Source organism: Serinus canaria, chromosome 17, assembly GCF_022539315.1.
Source record: "Serinus canaria isolate serCan28SL12 chromosome 17, serCan2020, whole genome shotgun sequence".
NCBI lineage: Eukaryota > Metazoa > Chordata > Aves > Passeriformes > Fringillidae > Serinus > Serinus canaria.
In genome coordinates this window covers 9,223,918-9,244,167 of record NC_066330.1, presented here as the reverse complement: position 1 = coordinate 9,244,167, position 20,250 = coordinate 9,223,918, and the positions used below count along the sequence as shown (strand labels likewise).

General features: G+C 50.7%; 1 protein-coding gene across 18 annotated transcripts in view; it reads left to right on the top strand.

Moving 5' to 3' along the window:
- LOC103819172 (histone-lysine N-methyltransferase EHMT1) overlaps positions 1-20,250 on the top strand; it is a 118,661-nt gene that overhangs the window by 63,363 nt on the left and 35,048 nt on the right. For 14 of the 18 annotated variants that reach the window (XM_030230018.2, XM_030230022.2, XM_030230028.2 and 11 more), the window contains 7 exons: positions 3,777-4,324; positions 6,890-6,931; positions 13,180-13,357; positions 14,700-14,836; positions 15,610-15,798; positions 16,447-16,527; positions 18,556-18,676. In XM_030230018.2, coding sequence (XP_030085878.2) covers positions 3,777-4,324; positions 6,890-6,931; positions 13,180-13,357; positions 14,700-14,836; positions 15,610-15,798; positions 16,447-16,527; positions 18,556-18,676 — 1,296 coding nt within the window. Of the gene's footprint in view, positions 1-3,451; positions 3,529-3,588; positions 3,663-3,776; positions 4,325-6,889; positions 6,932-13,179; positions 13,358-14,699; positions 14,837-15,609; positions 15,799-16,446; positions 16,528-18,555; positions 18,677-20,250 lie in introns of those variants that run through there. The other 4 variants (XM_050980832.1, XM_050980826.1, XM_030230030.2 and 1 more) reach the window with 3 other exon arrangements.

Below are 20,250 nucleotides of genomic sequence, written 5' to 3'. Positions count from 1 at the left end.
GATCCTCCAAGGGCAGCTCTTCAGTTTGGGTTTGAGGTGGGGGTGATGGGCTGGTGCTGCGTGCAGAGCCCAGAGCTGTGCAGGGAACAATGCCATTCCAAACTGCTCATGGCTTTGCTTTGGTGCTGCCAGAAGAGGGGATGGGAAAATGGAGGGGTTTTACCCCAGAGAAAGGGAGGATCCTGCTTGCAGTGTCTCAGGCTTGTTGGAGGCTGGGGGGAATTGTGGTTTCTCTTGGCCTCTGCTGTGAAGTTCCATATCTCTGTTTCATCAAACCTCTGCTCCCACAGGTTTGGGAGGCTGGTGCCACTTCCACAGTCAATCAGATTGCATTTCACAATAAGGAAAATAGGGGTGTGTGTGTGTGTGTGTGTGTGTGTGAGATTTTAACTTCAGCCTCATGGATTTTTCATAAAGCCTGTGATGCTTTCTGGAGTAATGTAGTTACTTTTTCCCTAGGGCAGTGCTCTAATTCACATTGTTTTGGTTGCTTTCATGGCAGGTAGAGCAATTCTTGCCCTCTGCTTATTCAGTTTATCTCATGGGCAGCCACTGAAGTTATTTGACTGCTCTGGTGGGAGAGCACAGTGTTTAAATCAACAAATCTTGAGGGCTTCATTCAGCCAGGTGCCTAAAGCTGGGCTCTAGAAACCTCCAGCTGTGGTTAGAGTGCTTATTTTTTGTTGCTTTGCATTTTTTTTCCTGGCACTGACTTTGCTGCAATAATTGCTTAAATGGCCTTTTAAAGACCCTGAATGCAGAAAGAGAAACAAGAATTGAAAGAATAAAGGCATAGTTGTGGCTCCCTCTGCCCACAGCTTTTCAAATAGTTAAATAAAACAGTGGAAAAAGGAGCACTTTATCTTTTCCCAGAGTTTTTGCTATCAGAACCAAACCCTCATGCCTTTTTCTGTACTCAGGGAGGTCTGGGTGCTGTGAGAGGGAGCAGGTGGAGGTGATAACTTTGAATCCTGCTTGGAGAACCCTCAGTCACTGCTCCTGCAGGTGGGGTTCGTGGCTCTGTGTGCTCCAGAGAGCCCTGGGGAGCAACTTTTGGATGTTTGGGGCTCTCTCTGAAGGCTGTGAGCCAGCAGAGCCCATGTGGGAGGCAGTCCCAGGCTGGGATGCCTGGAATGAGGGGGAAGTGATCTCTCAGTGCAGTGTCTCAGCAGGAGGAATGGCCAGAGCCCATCCCCAGGGCAGAGTGACCAGGGTTTGGAGAGCCTTCCAGATACATCTGCAAAGATGCTTTGTGTCCAGCACCTGTGGCTTTCAGCTGGAAATCAGGAGCATCAGAGGGGCTGTCCCCCTCTTAACTGATGGGCAGTCTGAGGCTGGAGGGGTCAGGTGCTCCAGGAGGCCTTTGAGACACCCCTGGGCAGAGCCTGGTGTGGGTCCAGCACTGACCATGTGTCCAGCCAGGGGTTGGATTGGATGCTTCACGTTTACTGAGCAGGCCTAAGAAGGCTTTCAGTTTGCTGGAAATATCTTTAAATCTCAGATGGGCACCAAAACCCAGGAGGTTTAGGGAATGATAAGGTTGTTTGAGATAGTGGAGTGCTTCACTTTTAGAATCTAGAGCTGCCAGTGCTGTTTGGACAGGAGTTGTACCCAAATCTCTCAGGTCAACACAGAGGGAAGGAGATATTAAATATCAGGGCAAGGTTCTTCCCCCAGAGGGTGCTGGCACTGCCCAGGCTCCCCAGGGAATGGGCACGGCCCCGAGGCTGCCAGAGCTCCAGGAGCTGCCAGGGATGCCCAGGGTGGGGCTGTTGGGGTGTCTGGGCAGGGTCAGGGGCTGGATTGATGATCCTGGTGGTTCTTTCCAGCTCAGGATGTTCTGTGATTCCATGATTAAGATGGACTAGACAAATGCATTAAGAAAGGGTAGGAAAAGGGGGAGATATTTTTTTTGCCAATGAAAATGGAAAGAGAATTTGGGTGGGTTTTGGGAAGAGCTGTTCTGGTGAGCTGGGTGGTGCTGGGTCTCTTCCCTGCTGGCCTTTTCAGGGAGCTGCCTGTGCTTGGAGCTGCTCCAGGCACACTGGACTTGTCATCCCAGGGTCCTGGTGGTCCTTCACGAGTTAGCCTGGCACCAGGTTCTTGCCAGGTCAGAAGAGACATTTGTGAGGCAGCTGATGGAGCTGGGAAGGGGCTCAGCCTGGAGCAAAGGAGGCTCAGGGGGGCCCTTGTGGCTCTGCACAGCTCCTGACAGGAGGGGACAGCCAGGGGGGTCGGGCTGTGCTCCCAGGGAACAGGGACAGGAGGAGAGGGAGCGGCTCAGGGTGGAATTTCTTCATTAGAAGGGGCTGCTCAGGGAGGTTTGGAGTCCCCATCCCTGGAGGTGTCCAAGGAACACCTGGAGCTGGCACGCAGGGCTCTGGGCTGGGTGACGAGGTGGGGATTGGGCACAGATTGGACTCAATGGTCTTGGGGGTTTTTGCAGCCTTGGTTCTGGGATTCAGAATGTTGTTCAGAATGTTGTTCAGAATGTTCTTCTCCTTGTTTGTGCTCTGAGGGCAGTGTGAAATGAGGTGCTGGTACCCAGTGGTCTGGCTGTTCCTCCAGTGTGACTCCAGGCTCTTTGGATCCTGCAGGTGAAAATTGCTTTGATGGGAGCTGGTTTGAATCAATCCCCCCTGCTCTGACAGAGCTCTCCCTGTACTTCTCGTGTTGCTTTTCATAACTGTCTGCTCTCTGGAAGGAAAACAAGCCAAGGAATCCCTAACAGCAGGTTGATGTAATCATTGCTCTGAGTGTGCCAGTGAATTGTTATCACTCCTGGCTGCCTGGGGAGCTGCTGGGTTGTCATGTCAGAAACTTTTTCTGCAAGTATGTGACATTCATAGTTGGATTTTTCAGCTTAGATTTGAAATCTTTGGTGGGACAAAGTCGTTGATGGAGGAGCAGGGAAATGTTGGAAATGTTTTTTATGTGGGCATTGTTGTGTGTGAGCTTTGTCAGGCTGCAAAAACCTTGCTGCATTTGAATCATAGAATTATTTTAGTCTAAAAACGCATTTACCATGCTTCACTCCCGTGTTTACTCCTGCTGTTCCCTCTGAAATGACACCATGAATCCCAGTCCTGTTGTGCTTTGTGGAGCTGAAAGAGCCAATTCCCACTGAAGAACATTCCCAGGAGAGCTGGGATAGCCAGGGAGTTACTCCTTGGGATGAGCAGAGCCCTGATGTGGACATTTGGCTGCTGGGCTGTGTGTGGGCCATAAAAGCTCCCTGGGACAGCCCAACCAGCAAAGCTTTTCTGTGTCAGACTGGCTTTGGGAAGGGCTTTGCCAGAGATCCGGATGCAAGATGGGGCAGAGTTTTGTTTGCAGGGTGAGGTGTTGACATATGGTGCAATAAATGCAGTTATTGGAAAAGCCAGAGATAATATTTACCTTGGAAAATCCATTGTGGGGAATCAATGGCCACATCTGCAGCTCAGGCAAGCGGGAGTAAATGCACTGCTGTCACCTGGGCCCCCCACCCCAAATGTCACAGTGTGAGGAGCCAGGAGGGCTGGGCAGGTGGGTGAGGGAGCAGCCTGGCACTCAGTGCTGTGCTTTAGTTGATGTGGTGGTGGTTGATCCATGGTGGGATGATCTTGGAGGTCTTTCCCAACCCTAAATATTCTGGGATTCTGTGCCTTACATCAGGCAAGGTGCTGGAGGACAGGCTTGCTCTTCCACTGTGAGGAGCTGTGCTTGGAGTACAGCTTGGGAGTGTCAACACCACTTGTGACCCTTTTCTCCTCTCTTCCTCCCTCTCCCTCCAGGGTTTAATGCCATGGCTGCAGATGAAAGCGCTACAGAAAAGCAAGTGGGGGAACCAAAAATGGCAGTGGATGGTGAAACCAACGGTTCCTGTGAGCACAGCGAGGGTGGGGGCCACCCAAACCCAGCGAAAAACACTCAGGACAACACGAAAGTGAGCCAGCAGGACTCTTCTACTAAATTAAATAGGATAGCAGAAAATGGCATTTTGGACAGCGAGCCTGGGAAGCAAAACCACCTGAAAGCAAATGACTTCACACAGACTTCTGTCACAGGGAGCAATGGATATATCCTAACCAAGCAGATGGCACAGGAGCAGCCTCTAAGGACTACCAGCTTTGCTTCTCTCACTGGCCATGCTGCAAAAACCCTGCCTGGAGGAGCAGGCAAAGGCAGGACTGTGGGGTCCTTTGCCCAGCTCCAAGCCACGATGCCAAGCAAGCTCGGGGAGGGCAGCAAGGACACGGATGCTAAAAAAGGCCCTGCTGCTAATGCTGAAGTCAAGGTGCACAGAGCACGGAAGACAATGCCTAAACCCACCCCCAGCCTGGTAATGTACCTGCCCAGCACAGAGCTGCTGCTGCTGCTGCTGCTGCTGGGCTTGCTCTTGGCTTTCTCTGGGGGTCTGGGGGATACCTGGCTGCATGGCAACATGTGGTGTTCAGAGCTTGCCTGCTGAGTGGATTGGTGTTTTTATTAATTTTTTTATGGTTTATATCTATATCTGTATTTATTTAGTTATTTAGTTACTTAGTTATTTTTATTTTAATTTTTTTCTCTTCCTCCAGACAGAAGTGTTAAAGGAGTTGGTCACATGGCCACCAGCAGCTCCCCTCCCCAGTGCGTTTCTAAATATATAATTGATCAATTGCCTCCTCCAACAGATCTGTGAGAGACACTAAATGGCCTTTCTCTCATGGCTTTATTGCTCATCAGCCTCTGCTGACATCCAGAGCTGCTTGTGAAACAAATTAGATTTTTTCTGAGGTCAACCCAAAGGAAATTAAGCATAGCATGTAAACTTGAGGCTCCTCCTAAGCTCAGAAGCTGTCAAGGAGCTGATCTGTGAGGCAGCTTGATTGCTTTGCTGTAGGAATCATTATAGGGCTAAAACAGATGATGTTTTCTCTCCATGTCATTGGGAAATGTTCTCTCCAGAATCCTTAGGGGTGGATTTACCATCACTTAATAAAGCAGAGCCCTGATTTTTTTTTTTTTGGAGGCATAAGGAAATGTCATTTGCTGTATTCATGTCATGGTGGGGAGGACAGAAATGAGCCTCTCTTTGTCATGGTTATTGACAAGTTTGGTTTTCTTTTGGTTCTTTGCCAGAGGAAGGGAGTAGATCCTGCAACAGGCAGATCTCCACTGTAAGCTGTTGGTTTTCATGCCTGTGATGCTTTATATGACTACAGTGAGCTGAATCCTCTCATTGTGCTGTGTCTGAGGGTGGAGGGAGATTGGCCTTTAGCTCAAGGGAAGGGTGAGCCATGGGAGTCATTCCCAGAAATGCATGGAACCTGCTGCAGCCTGGTCAAGGTCGGTGCAATGCATTGGTGCTGAGATCCAGCAGATCCACAGGGGACCTCAGATGTCCCCCTCATCTCAGCACAGCAGTGTGAGGTGTGAAGGGCCCAAACCTGGGAGTCCCTGTGCTCTGGAGAAGGGAAAGAGAGAGAAAAAAGGGAAAACAGAGGGTGGCGCCTTGCCAGCCCCAGACGGGGAAAGGTCCCGTGGCTGTGGCACCACCTGTGCCTCTGGAAGCAGCTGGGAGTCCAAAGGGCACAGCAGGATCACAAACCAGTGGGCACCAGGCCTGGGAGAGGGGCAGAAGGCACAGCTGCCTGCCAGGGTTTGCAGCCAGCCCCCCTGAGCACTCATTTCCCTCTGCCTTGCCCTGGCTGTGCTTGGATGCTCTGCTCTCACCCTGCCTGTGTTTCCTGGCTTGCACAGGGAGGCCCAGCTGCCATCCATCTCCCATCAGGGTGTCTCCTAGCCAAGGAAGGCTTTGCAGCCCCCAGCCCCCAGCTGTGCACTGGAATTAGGCCAGGCAAACCCCAGACCCTGGTGGGATTTAGCAGAGAGAGATCCCGTGGGGCTGAGCAGTTGAGAGAGGCAATTCCCTCCTAAGAGGTGACTGCTAGGTTGGCAGGGAGTGTTTCCCTCATTCATGTTTAATGATACATCAGAAGAGTATTTCTGTTCAACCCTTGGGCTTCAAGGTTTGTCTCTGGGAGGTGGCATGGGGTGTTTGGGAGCTCTGGGAGTGCTGGGACACAGCTCACTGGGATGGGGCTGCTGGTCCCTCTTAGCTCACATGACAAAAGCAGCTTCAAAAACCAAAGCCTGCACTTGTTGGGTTGCTCTAGAAAGTACATAGCCTGTCCTCAGCTCCTCTGGGCATTTGCCTTGGGCTTAAAATAGGGAGAGGAGCAACATTCCCAGGAAGGGTGGTGAGAAGAGGCTGTTCCCATGTTCTCTGCTCAAGCCTCTGCAGCTGAATGGGAACCCAAGATCTGATCTCAGTCCTGCAAGACAATAAAACATCTGTGTGTTCAGCCTTCCTGATAATTACTACCTCATTTTTCCCCATTGTCTCTGGAATTTACATGCTATTTTCTTTGGAGCAGCAGAGTCCTTACTAGCTGTCATTTTTCTGTCCCAATTAATTCTTTGTTCAGCTGCTTAGAGGAGGCTCCTCAGCTCAGGAGCTTTTCCTCTACCAACCTTCACACATTTTCCCCTTTAAAACCTCTGTGAAATCAGGTGCTGTATCCTGGGAAATAAATGGTGGAAATCACCCAGGAACTGATATTGCAGGACACAGTAGTTTGCTTGGCTAGAGTTTTTTAAGGGCATTGTTGTTTTCTTGGTGAAACTGTTTGTGCAGAACTGTTCCTGGGAGGAGGAGTGGAGGAAGGTATTTTGCTGCCTGCAAAGTGTGAACATTTGTTCCCCCTGGCTCCTGCAGAAACCCACTGGGGCCAAGAAATTGTTTTCTGTAATCCAATAGGTGTCAGGGGACCTTGGTAACCTTTTCCTGCACATGTGAATTGGTCTCTGAAAGGAAGAAGGGAATTTTCTCACCAATTTAACCAGCTTTTTCTCTGTTTAGGAGTTGCTTCCTGAATTGGGATCGAAGCTGAATCTGAAACAGGTGACAGTTTTAATTGATGTTGTCGCATGTTTAAGGTGGTTTTCGAGCAGAGAGCATCATTTCTGCTCCCCTTCTGAACAGAGCAGTAACACAAGCCCTGCCCTTTTGGAAGAATCTTTCTTTCACTGCTAATCCATTTTACAGCCCTGTTAAGAACCCAAAAGTTTCCAGGGCCAGGCAGCAGACTGAAAGGCAAGTGTGTGTCTGTCTGTGTTTGCTGTGCCTGGAGAAGGCTCCTCCTGCTTGGGAACCAGCTGCTGAGCTTAACTCCAGTAAAACAGGGGATGAAGGGTGGGAAAGGCAGTGAGAGCATCCCAGAGTTACCTTGGAGACAGGAGGAGCAGATGGATGAATTGGGAGTCCCAAGTTGTGTCTCCTTTCCTTGGTGAACACAGGGCTGGAGTTTGGGGTGTGTGTCTCTGGGGGTATTTTTTTATGCTGTGCAGAGGGCTGCGTCAGGAAATAGTACAAAAATCCTTTAAATGAGTGTTTTGGCCTGATTCACAGTGTGTCCCCAAAATGCCAGGTGCCAGTTCAACTGGGGGAGACAATGTGGGCAGGGAGGAAGAGCTTGGAGCAGGGGATGCTTTGCTTGTGTAGGTCTTTCTACCAATGTTCATCAAACTATTCCCTTAGGTAGCACTGCCATTAAGTACCTGATCCCAGAGCTTTTGAATTGCCTCCTTTGTGGTGCTGCTGTGCTGGCCTGGGCTGGGGCTACTCTGCAGGAGCCTCTGGCCTGGAGAACACCCTGTGGCCATCTCTTGCAGGGGTCTGGGATTGCTCAGCAAGCTCTGACCCTCCCATGTACAGGAAACATAAAGAAAAAGGGCAGGGCCTAATGGGGTGGTGGTAATGGGGATATTGTGTCCTTGGGGAGGACTCAGAAGGTCCATCCAGGACCTTCTCCAGAGGGGTATCCAGGTGTGCTCCACTGGACTGAAATAGTGAAGTCAGTGTGTGTGAGCTTGGGCAGAGTTGAATATCATGGAATGACAGAATCTCCTGAGCTGGAAGGGACCCACCAGGATCCCCCAACCCAGCCCCTGTCCCTGCCCAGACCCCCCACCAACCCCACCCTGGGCATCCCTGGCAGCGCTGTCCAAAGGCTCCTGGAGCTCTGGCAGCCTCGGGGCCGTGCCCATTCCCTGGGGAGCCTGGGCAGTGCCAGCACCCTCTGGGGGAAGAACCTTGCCCTGAGCTCCAGCCTGAGCTGCCCTGGCCCAGCCCCAGCCGTGCCCTGGCTCCTGTCCCTGTCCCAGAGCAGAGATGGGAGCTGCCCCTCGGGAGGAGCTGCAGCCCCGGGGAGCTCTGCCCTCACTCTGCTCCAGCTGAACAATCCCAGAGCCCTCAGCTGCTCCTCACAGCCCCTCCAGACCCTTCCCCATCTTCCCTGATGGGAAACCTCCTTCAGGAGTGACAGTGCTGCCACTGGGCTCCTTAAGCAGAGGGGTTGCTGCAGAGGGAAGTGAGAGTGAAGGCTGCTGTGCAGTGCATTTAACCTTGTACTCAACTGCTGCTGTTGGAGGTGGCCGTGCTGGCTGGAGATGCTGCCCCAGCTCTGACCACAGCCCACAGAAATAACGGCCCTGGCCCCAGCAAAGGGGTTTGGTTGGGTCAGGAGCCCTGGTGGCACATCTGCCCTGGGCTCCCCTGTTTCGTTCTGACTGATGTGTGACCCTCCCTTGCCTCGGGGCAGTTTGGTGTAGGAGGGGACAGGGAGGAGATCCACAGCCCTGAGTGCTCTGCTTCAGCAACACGTAGGAGTGCAGGTTTGGGGCCACATCTACACTTCAGCTCAGTCTACCTGGCTGCCTAAATCATGTTTTTATGTAGGTATGTGACTGCACTCAGATCAGTGCAATTTTAATCAAGTGATCATGGTATCCCCCCTCTAATGGGCACATATTAATCAGCAGATCATTAATCTGATTAGACTAAGACCAAAGCCTTGCAGGTTTGTTGCTCCAAGGTGAGGCTTGATCAGGCTGCTGAAATTCAGCAGTGAAAAACACAATCCTGCAGCAGCAGAGAAAAGGCAGAGCAGCACCACTAGAGCTCCTACAGGCACTATCATCTGCTTGTGATCAATTTTTTATAGCAGACTGATATTTCTTGCTTAACCACCACTCACCAGTTGTTAGAGGCAGATCCCCCTGGGAGCTGCTGCTTTGTGCTCTTCAAAGGCAGTGCCTTGGTACAGCTCTCCTGACACTGTTCCTGATGGATGGAGAGGCAGAGCTGCCCTATGGCAGTGCTGCTCAGCTCACTCCTCCTGCCCTGCTGGCTCTGGGTTGCAGCTCCTTGTGTGCTGGAGATGAGAGTCCTGCAGAGCACAGAGCTAAGGGAGCCCATAATCTCAGCCTGAGGTGGTTTCAGGCATCAAGAGCCTTTCTGCAGTGCTTAGAGCTGCCCTGCTCCCAGGCAGGACCTGTGCCTGTGTCCTTCCACCAACACTCTGGTTTCTCTCCCATCTTGCTGCTTTTAGTGATGGAAAGACCCTTTAAATGCTGGGCAGTGGGAAAATGCCATGTGGAGTTTAAAGAGCCAACATGAGGGTCCATTGCTGAGGTTGGTTTGTTCTGTAGTTTTGCTTTCAGGGAAAAAACCAAAACAACTGAGGATATTCTGTCTTCTGCCATTTTAATAACTTCCCCCTGCTGCTGCTGGGCACTTCTGTGCCAATAATAGGAATGTGGCTGATCCTGTTAAAATGTAGACAGCACTTGACTTTAATTTTTGTAAACACATCAAATATCTTGTTCTTGCCCCAGTTCTTGGCTGTATTTCTCACAGTGGGGTTGCACATGGTGGTGGTCCCATTTGTGCTGTTTCCAGGCACAACCATTGCTAGAAATGTTGGAATATCTGCCCACCTTCTTCACTATTCCCTACACAAAGCTGTGACTTTCCAGTCCTTTGCATAGGATGAGCTGGTACCACAGGAGAAGCTGCAAGAAATGAAGATGTTGGTGGTGCAGTTTCTTTTTCTCTCTCATTTATGGCCCTTTCTTGGCCTCCAGTAGCCCACAACATGTGAGCACAGGGAGCTCAAACTGCATCCTGGAGTCTCCTTTGCATGGCATTCTGCTCTCAGTGCTTCTCTCAAACTGTGGGTGAAACAGAATAGCAAAGATGGGATTGTTTTATGTAGCTGAGAACCAGGTGAGAAAACTGACTTAAAAATTTCTGCTGATCCTTTTTATTACAATTCTTAGATGTGATATTTTTATAAACACAAGAAATCTCTTCACCCCTTTCTGGGAATTGTTGTTTTTTATTCTTGGAGGCTGCATATGCCTCCAAGTAAATCTTTATTGCACGAGACTTGATTTGATTAAAAAAAACTTTTTAGCAGAATTGCTATGAAAAACTCACATTTAGCAGTTGTTTTGCAGCCTGTTGAAGATTTTAAATTTATTTCTCTGTTGTAATTACAGAGGCAGAGAAAAACCCCAAGCTAATAACATAATACTTTTAAATTTAAAACTTGGATTGTATTCTTCCAAGCAGCCTGGCATGACCTGAGTGTGAATTCCTGGTGTTTGGGAGTAACAGCACCTTTTATTAGAAACCAGTTGCAAAAACCTGCACTTAGAGGACACAAAATGCAGCCCTTGTTTACACTTGTGCCAGATCTGCCTGTCCCAAACTCATTTTTCTAATTTTAAGTTAGAAATGGAAAGCATTGGATATATCAGGGGACTTGAGAATTCTCAGAATAATTGTGTAGCCAAGAGTTACTGTTAACCTTTAGATCTATAAACTCAGGACTTTTAAGAGGTATAAATAGTATTGTTGAGACTATTCTTGGCATACTGTGCCCTGCACTCCTGACGTGCATTTTTTAAGGGGTAGAACAGCTGGGAGCAGACTCAGGAGTGATCCAGAAAATGATCCCATGGCCACTTAATTTGCTCATTCTATTAAAATCATTGAAGAAAAAGTTTAAAAAGAAAAAAAAAAAAAAAGAGAAGTTGGTCATACTCCATAAGTATCTCCTGGGAGTGAGAGGTTCTGATGAGACAGGGCTTTTAAATTCAGTTGCAAAAACATAATGCATTTAATTATTTGACAGTGAGAGCAATTAAGCATTGGAACAACATATCAAAGGCTGTGGTGGATTTGTCATCTTTGAAATCCTTAATCCAAGACTTGCTGCCCTTTTAGAAAAGCTGTGGCAATTGAGCCATAAGTTATGGGCTTGATGCAGGAATCATTGGCACTTTGATGGCCTTTTGCTGTGGGTCATTTCTGATTATCATTAGGGCTTTGCTGGGCCTGCCTCTGCCAGCACCACACACGTGGCACAGCCTAATTAGGGGAATCAGCCTCTTCCCTGTTTGTTCCCAAGGTCACATTGCTGGAGAGCAGTGGCTGGGGCTGCCTGGCTGAACCTGAGTGCTTTTATTGCTTCCTGCTTTTTATTCCAGCCTTGCCTCTGCCTGCATTCCTCTTTCTGCTTGGGATTTTCAGCTGTTGCTTCACAAGTCCTGTAAAGAAGATTCTCCTGCAAGTGGAGCAGCACTTTAACTTTAGAATCATGGAATGGTTTGGGGTGGAAAAGAACTTAAAGATCATCCAGTGCCACCCCTGCCCTGGCAGGGACACCTTCCACTGTCCCAGGCTGCTCCCAGCCCTGTCCAGCTTGGCCCTGGGCACTGCCAGGGATCCAGGGGCAGCCCCAGCTGCTCTGGGCACCCTGTGCCAGGGCCTGCCCACCCTGCCAGGGAACAATTCCTAATTCCCAATCTCCCATCTAACCCTACTCTTTTTCAGTGTGAAGCCATTCCCTGTGTCCTGGCACTCTGTGCCCTTTGAAGAGTCTCTCTCTTTCTTGTAGCTCCTTCAGGTGCTGGAAGGCCACAGTGGGGTCTCCCCAGAGCTTTCTCTTCTCCAGGCTGAGCAATCCCAATTCTCCCAGTCTTTCCTTGTGTTCTGCTGCTTGTTCTCCTGTTTTGCTGGAGCAGCTTTGCCAGGCCTGCCTGCTGCCCACCTGGAGGCAGTGGGATAAATCAGAGGGCAAATCCAGTGTAAAATGGCACAGCAGAGGCAGCTTCCACTCCAGTGTCTGCTGACCCTGTGGCAGAGAAGGACAAGCAGGGACTTTGTTTCATGTTCCTCCTTGTGTTTCCTTGTCTCACCAGGTACCTCCTTGCTGGGCTGGGACAGGAAAATGTTTGAGTGAGCTGGACTAAGGGGCCTTGCCCTGACCTTGGCTTCCCTTTGGCACACTTGACACAAAAGGCACAGGAATAAAAGCACCATCAAACCAAGCCATGGCTGTTTAAAGGATAAACACAGATGGGAAAAGGGAACACAAACACAGTCTGGACCTCTCTGTCTGAGGCTTTTAGGGTACATAAAATGGAGTTAGACACACAGGAAGGGGATTGTTTCCTAAATTAGAGGAGGAAAACATTGAAGTAACATCAAAAGCTGAGAAATGGCACTGAGGGACATGGCTGAGTGGTGGACTTGGCACTGCTGGGTTAATGGCTGGACTTGGTGACCTTAAAGGTCTTGTCCAACCTAAATGATTCTCTGTGGAGCTGTAGGAACCCTTCTTTCATAAGCAGAGGTGCAGGATTTGACTTTGCCTTGGCTACAGGCTCAAACCAGAGCAGGTGTGAGTGGCTGTGGTGCCTGGGAGGGGCTGCAGGAACAACTACAAAATCCCCTTGGTATGCAGGAGGAGCCTGGAGCCTGCCTGGGGCCTGGAACAGCAGCAGCTGGAGTGAGAATAGGGGGTTAAGGGAGCTTGGGCAGCTCTCTGTGGATGTGCCTCAGTGTCACAACCACTGCTTTGGCTGTGGATCTGTGCTGGGCTAGAGGGGGAGCCTTTGGTGAGGCTCAGTGGTGCCAAATGCTGTCCAAAAGGAACATCCCTTTCCTTTGCTGCCTGCTCCTCTAGCACAGCTCTGCAGGAGCATTGCTGAGCATGCTTGGTGTGACAGGCAATAAGTGCTTTGGTTCTCCAGAGCCACCCAGAGCTGTGTAAACAGAGCCTGCTCCTTGTCATTACCTCTGAGGTCACCTGTCACCTGCACAGCCTTCAGCCTGGGGGAGCCACTCAGCCAGGCTGGAGTGTTTGGGCAAAGCCCCCTGATCTGTGTGCTCCTGCTGGGAATGTGCTCCTGCCTTCAGAGGAAAGGGATTTTGGTTGAGAGAAAGGAATTCAATTAATTTCCTAATTTTTAAAAATTATTCAATGCAAAACCTCAATTTAACTGCCTTGTGTTTTCCAGCATGCAAGTAAAGACCCCAAAGATGGGAGAGACAGCAGAGATCAGAAGGAATCCAAGGAGAAGGAGTTTGAGAGCATGCTGGACTTTGTGAAGCCGTTGGCGTTGCCCTCTCTCCCGGGCCTTCACCAGTCACTACCTCAGAACCAGAGCTATGTGGCCACCACCAAGTCACAGACAGGTGAAAAGGGAAGGGCTGGAATGTTGGACTCCTGAGCAGCTCCCACCTCCCAGACCTGTGTGTGGGGCTGGGAGGGAGATGAGGAGGTTAAAAGCCTGCTAGTACCTTTTTGCCACTCAGTCTCCTCCAGGGTTCCCTTCCCTTTTTTCTACTAAAAGCTTTTCTAGGAGGAGACACTTTGATCCCTTTTCCCTCCGGGATGTTCTGATGAGGTTTCTATCAGTTCTGTAGGGCTTTGAATATCTCCACAGCTGCTTCCCAAGAATTACAGCCTTATAAATAAAATTAATTGGCTTCACAGAATTTTTTAGCAGTCTCTTCATAAATTCTGGTGAAATTTCATTTCCATGGAAGATGAAGAAATGCTTCCAAGGAACAGGCTGTGCAAATGCAAACAATACTAGTGGTGCTAAAGCTGGCTGTTCCTAAAAGAGCCTGCACCAAGCATCCTTCTGCTGTGCACTCACCTAAGTCAGCAGCAGGCAGGGAGCTGTGATGTCTGGTTTGATTAGAAGGCCAAGAGGGAGACTTAGGAAATTAAGACCAAATCAAAGGAGTGAAGGGAATCACACAGACTTCCATAGTAGCTGTGAAATGAGGTTAAATGGCAAACAGCTCTTTATGTAAGGTGCCTTTTCCCTGTGTGTTCTTCTCTTACTGTCAGATTGCTTCCATTGTCAGTTCGTATTGTTGGCTTTGCAGTCTCAGTTTGAGCAGTTGAATTCCATTCAGCCTACAACACCAACAGCACTGCCAAATGCAGGATAATTTAAGGATTTGATGCTGTGTGTGCTGGTTGTGGGGCCAGAAGGAGTGTGCAGAGGGCACTCAGAGTTTGGGCAGCTCTGCAGCCCTGGCAGGAAGCTGTCTGTGTGTCTGCACATCCCTGTGTGTCATCTTCTGCTTGACTTGAAAATAAATCTCTTGGAGTGGGAGGTTTTCCCAGGTCATGCCCTCAGGTGTGATTTCATAGAATCACAGAAGGTTTGGGGTGGAAGGGACCTCAAAGCCCACCCAGTGCCACCCCTGCCATGGCAGGGACAGCTGCCACTGTCCCAGCCTGCTCCCAGCCCTGTCCAGCCTGGCCTTGGGCACTGCCAGGGATCCAGGGACAGCCCCAGCTGCTCTGGGCACCCTGTGCCAGGGCCTGCCCACCCTGCCAGGGAACAATTCCTAATTCCAAAGATCCCATCCAGCCCTGCCCTCTGGCAGTGGGAGCCATTCCCTGGGTCCTGTCACTCCAGGCCTTTGTCCAAAGTCCCTCTCCAGTGCAGCCCCTGCTCTCTGTCCCTCCTTTTCATTCCTGAGCAAACTTTGGGCTCCTTCTGCTTCTCTCTTGCAGCTGCTGCAGTATCTCGGAAGAAAAAACGGAGAATGGGAACCTATAGCCTGGTTCCCAAGAAAAAGACCAAAGTGTTAAAACAGAGAACAATGATAGAGATGTTCAAGAGCATAACTCATTCCTCTGTGGGTGCCAAGGTAAGGGCAGCACTGAGCCCACTGCACGTGTTTGTTGTCACTTATATGTCCCTGTTTTGGACACCAAACTCTTGTGGAGGTGCAAGGGTGTCCTGGCTTGTTGGGATCAACATCTTCCCTTCTGAGTCTCCTCTTCCCTCTGCAGCAGCTTCCTGCCCAGAGCAGCCTTGCTGCTGTGGGAATGACTGTTCCAGAGGGGCTGTTAGGTACCAGCTGCTAAACAAACCTTTCCCAATGAGTGTTCCCCTTCTGTCCTGTGAGTCCTGGGCAACTGGAGAGATTTCAAGCATGCCCTTTTTTTGTTTTGGTCCTCAAGGTCTCGTGTTGCTGCTTGAGGCTGGACAGAAAAACACTTGGTTACTTATAAAAGTTTAGATATGGACTCACTCCTGACAAAATTCTGCTTTTGCTGTGACCTGTGCCCTGAAGTTTTGGTCTTAGAATTCAAGGAGAACAGTGCTAGGATTTCAGGGAGTGATATGAAAATCCCAGTGTGATGTAACTTCCCTTTCCATTCCCTAGAAACCTTCCTGCATCCCTCCATGCTGGAATGGGGTTCTCCTCCCCTAACCATGGTGCCACCACGTGTGTCTGCAATGACTCCTCTTGGTCCCCAGGTCCAGCAGGGTGGGGTGACACATGGCAGGAGCTCTGGAGGGACACAGAGCCAGCTTTAGAGCTCCAAGCACAGAGGAGAATCTGGGATGGATCCAGCTGCTCTGTCCCAGGAATTGATGTTGTCTCTGTGTTTTGTGTGCTTGGGTGACTTCCAGAGTGACAAGGAGCTGGGGGATGGCAGCCCCCACGTGAATGGGGAAAGCATAGATGTGGACTCTGAGGAGGAGGACTCGGATGAGCTGGAAGAGGAAGATGATCATGGAGCAGATCAGGCAGCCATGTTCCCTGTGGATGACAACAGGACCTCCAAGGACAGCGCGTCCGACGCAGACAACGCCAGGAAGGTGATTCCTGTGCCCTGAGTGGGGCTGAGGAGCAGCATGGGGAACCAGGGAGAGGAGGGGCATGGATTGAAGCAATTTCTAGGGTGTTTTCACCTGCAAGATGACAGAAGGGATCAGCAATGGCAGAGAGGCCCTTGTGACCATTCCCTGCTTCCCATTGCACCTGTGAGGGTCTCCCCACCTTCCTCCCAGTTCCAGCCCTACACAGTTCTGGGATCCACTCTGCAGAGCCCCCACCACGAGTAGTTCTGGGATTCCCTGAACCAATAGGAGACATCTTCCCAGTCCTGCTTGGGAAAGCACTAAAATAATCTAATTGCTTTTTTCCCCCCAAATTTAGATACACAGTACAGGCATGAGGCTGGTTTGGGATTATCAAAGAAGTAGAAATTTAGTTGGAAACCTTTATTCTGAAGTCGAATTTTTTTTTTCCTCCCTCTATCATCCCCACAGTTGTTCCATGATGTGATTGGAGCTCACTGGGCTCAGTGCATGTACAGGTTGGGGCTGGGGGTGCTCTGACGTGTGTGGGCACAGCAGGATGGAGGGGGATGCTCTGCTGGGATCACCAGGGTGGAGGGGGATGCTCTGTTTTGGGAGACCCGACCTGACTGACCCATTCTGTTCCTGGGCAAATGGTGGCTGCAGATCGATGATGGCGAGTCTGAGGAAGAGCAAGAGTCTGTAGAATCAGGGGAGGAGGAGGAGGATGGAGACGAGTCTGACTTGGTAAGCTGGGCTGCTGAATGTGTTTTTCAGCCCGTGGCCTGTTGATAATAATTTTTCCCCTTTGCACTGCTGCCAGAAAGAGAGAAGAGAGAGAGAGCAAAGCCAAAGCGGTGCAGTTTCAAGTCTCCTTGACAAAACTCGTTCTCTGAAAACACCCACACGCAGAGAATTGTTTTCCACAAGGTGCTTAACCCTGATCCGTGGCACAATTAATTACATTCTGATGCTAACTAATGGGCTTTTGTTGTTTTCAACGAGGTGTTGACTGCTTTTAATCATTTGAACGTTAGCAGAGGAGTTTGAGGGTACCCGAGTTCCTCAGATGCTCGGTTGGCACCTGGTAGGAGCCAGCGAAGCTTTCTCGCCAACCGAACTTCTCCTGGGGTGGGGCTGTTCCCGATCCACTGGCCCAGCCCTCAGCCTAAATTCAGTGTTCCTGGTGAGCAGCTCTTACCAGGGAGTCAAACAGCTCTCAGACAGACAGACAGACAGACACTCTCCCTAGGACCTTGGTCGTACAGCACGAGGTCAGGACTTTCAGCAGCTGCTGGGGATTTCTACTTTTTATTTTTAGATGGTTGGTGAAGAGAACCTGGTGGTTTTTAAATTTAGGTTGTTTGTTGAATGTCTCTGCCTGCCTCCTTCCCCTTTCCTTGGAAACTGTCCTTCCACAGCCTCTCAAGCTGAGGAGCCAGCTTTTCAGGCACCCAACTCTCAGAAAGAGTTGAGAAAATTCTTGGTGTGTTGAGCTGAAGGTGGAATCATGCTCACAAAACACATCAAGGGAATCCCTGAAGCTCTCAGGGTCTTGTTCCCCATGTTCTGACACTGCAGCAGCCCAGGAGGAGCAGGGCTGGCTGTGCAGCCTGGCTCTGGTTTGGGTGGCTCTGGCCAGTCTCTTGTGTTAGCCCGCACCAAGGCTTGGGCTGGGACCCACATCCACACTCCCAGGTGGGATCTCCCCATCCTGGACAGAGGTTGGAGCTCTGCTGAGTCACTGAGCTCCCAGACAGGACTGGCTCACACACAGACCTCTCCCACTGCAGAGTGAGCCAGCTGGGGTAAAGCCACGTGCTGGGCCCACACTCAGGGATTCTGGGGCAGCACAGACATCCTGGAGAGCCAGGACTCAGCTCCACATGTTCCCTCACTGGGACAGCAGGGCCTGGCACAGCTGCCTGTGGAGGTAGAGCCTGATCCAGCTGCTGGTACTGGTACCAGGGGGTTTTCCGAGGCTTTGCTGGCAGCTGGATAAGCATCAGGAGCTGACAGTTTCAGTCTGAACATGAATTTTATGATTGATGCATTAGACCTGGCAGAGTTGGGGTGCCTGATTCCTGTTCTGATGTTGACTTTGAAACCCAACCCCAGACAACTGAATTTTTTGAAACCAAAACCCAAAGTCTGTTGAGGTTCATATGTGTGGCTGAGTGTTTGCTGCATGACTGGTCTGTGCTGCCCTGTGCCTGGCTCAGGGAGGGGGCTGCTCTGCTGCTCTGGAGTTCCGTTCCCCTGGGTCCACTCCAGCCTTGCCAGGTGGCCCTTCAAGTGCAAAGTCGGTTTTTTTTGTGAAGAAACATGAAATATTTTAGTTTGAAAACCCAACTGCCAGAGCTCAAGAAGCATTGGGTCACCCTGTGAGGCACAGGGTGAGGTGTTTGTGCAGGACCAGGAGCTGGACTCGGTGCTCTTTGTGGCTCCCTTACCGCTCAGGATATTCTGTGATTCTACAATTATTTTTTGGGAGAAGCTGGAAGTGTGCACGTGCCTGCCCACCTGCAGTGCTGCTCCTGAGCGTGGTGTGAGGGCCTCCATGGAAGAGAAAGTGCAGCCTGCCCTGCTGAACTGACAGGAAATCCACCCACACGTGTGCCTGGGTTTCCTTTTCAGTGCTATAAAGGCATCTTAGCAGCCCTTGCTTTCAGAGCCCTGGTCCTCTCACACAGCTCGAGCTGGGTGAGGGCTCTTCCACAAAGGGACCCTGGTGCCACCATGCCTGACGTGCTCGTGGCCTCTCTGCTTCCTCAGAGCTCCGAGTCCAGTGTCAAGAAGAAGCTGCTGAAGAGGAAAGGGAAGACAGACAGTCCATGGCTGAAACCCACCCGCAAGAGGAGGCGGAGGAATAAAAAGAAACAAGGAGGTGTGCTAGGTAATGAGTGGGGGTTTGTTCCTAAATTCCACCCAGGGAGCCTTCCAGGTGCAGGGGAAGGACCTGAGGCCTGGACTCACTCTTCCTTCCCAAGGTTGGGCTGTGTGATGAGCCAGGCTGTGAATTGTCCCTCACTGGCAGAAGCTGCTGGTGTCACTGTCGCAGCAGAACTCTTGGCTTTGTCCTTGGAGTGCTGGAGGAGTTTTATTTTGTTCACCAATCCCTTTATTTTGGAGTATCCAAAAAAAGGCCTCGTGGGGCTTACAAAAAGGAGGAAAAAGAATTTTATATGGGGAGACAGTGGCAGGACAAAGGGGGAATGGCTTCACACTGAAAGACAGGAAATTGATGTTACCTATACAGGAGAGATTGTTCCTTCTGAGTCTGCTGAGGCCTTGGCACAGGGTGCCCAGAGCAGCTGTGGCTGCCCTTGGATCCCTGGCAGTGCCCAAGGCCAGGCTGGGCAGGGCTTGGAGCAGCCTGGGACAGTGGGAGCTGTCCCTGCCCATGGCAGAGTTTGGAATAGGATGGGCTTTAAGGTCTCTTCCCACCCAGAGCAGCCTGGGATTGTGTGCCATGTGTCCATGTGGACTCCTGTCCCATGAGCTCCAGGGAGCATGTTTGGATGCAGAAGGAAAGAAAGAACCACCCTGGAGTGGTGGTCAATTGCTTTTGTGTGGGTGCTTGTGCAGCTGAATGGAATGTGCAGCTTGGCTTTGCTCCATGTGGAAGAGCCACAAGGAAGGAGCTGCCTCGGGCCCATCCCAAGTGTGGGTGTTCTTCAAGGTCCCTCTTGTTTGTCCTGAGTCACTGAGCACCAGAGAAGGTTTCAGTGAGCTCTGTTGAGAGGGGAGAGGTGAGGAGAGGCAGGATGTGATTGATGCTTGTTCTTTGGGAAAGGTAACAACATGGGAGAGATAAGGTGGAGAGTGCAGCTGTGCCTTCAGCCTCATTGCTGAGGTGTCATGCATCCACTGCCACCAAAGGGTTTGTTTTTATTCTTCTGGGTTTGTTAATTCAGGGCAAAATGGTCATTTTTGTATCAGCTGCTTTTTGGTGCTTCTGAGTGAATTGACCATTTTCCACCCCTGCTTCATGCCTGGGCTCTGTCACTCGCCTGACTCCCTCCTCTTCCTCCCAGGATGCCATAGGGACCCCTTGATCCCTGTCACAGCAAATATCCATTTCTGCATTTCACACTGGTTTTTTGCCCCTTCAGTAAAGGTGGGAGCTGATGTGGAAGGGTAACCAAACTCTCTTGGCCAAGCTGGACTGGCAGAAGCGAAGCAGGAGAGAGAGTGAAGCCAAGGGGGTGCAGAGACACTCAGTTTCCTCTCCCACAGCCTCTCCCCAGCAGCAGCTCTGCTCACTTGGAGGCAGAACTTGACTTTCTTGTGTTTCCCCTCCCACTCAGCTGGATGTCACCTGTCTCATCCTCCTGAGGTGCAGTTGGCTCTGCCTGGCCAGTGTGTCCCTGAGCCCTGTGCAGCAGGCTGGGGGCAGGAGGGTGCTCCAGCCCTGGGTTATCCCTTCCTTGTGTCCTTGCAGAGGCTGAACTCGTCTCTTTTATTCCT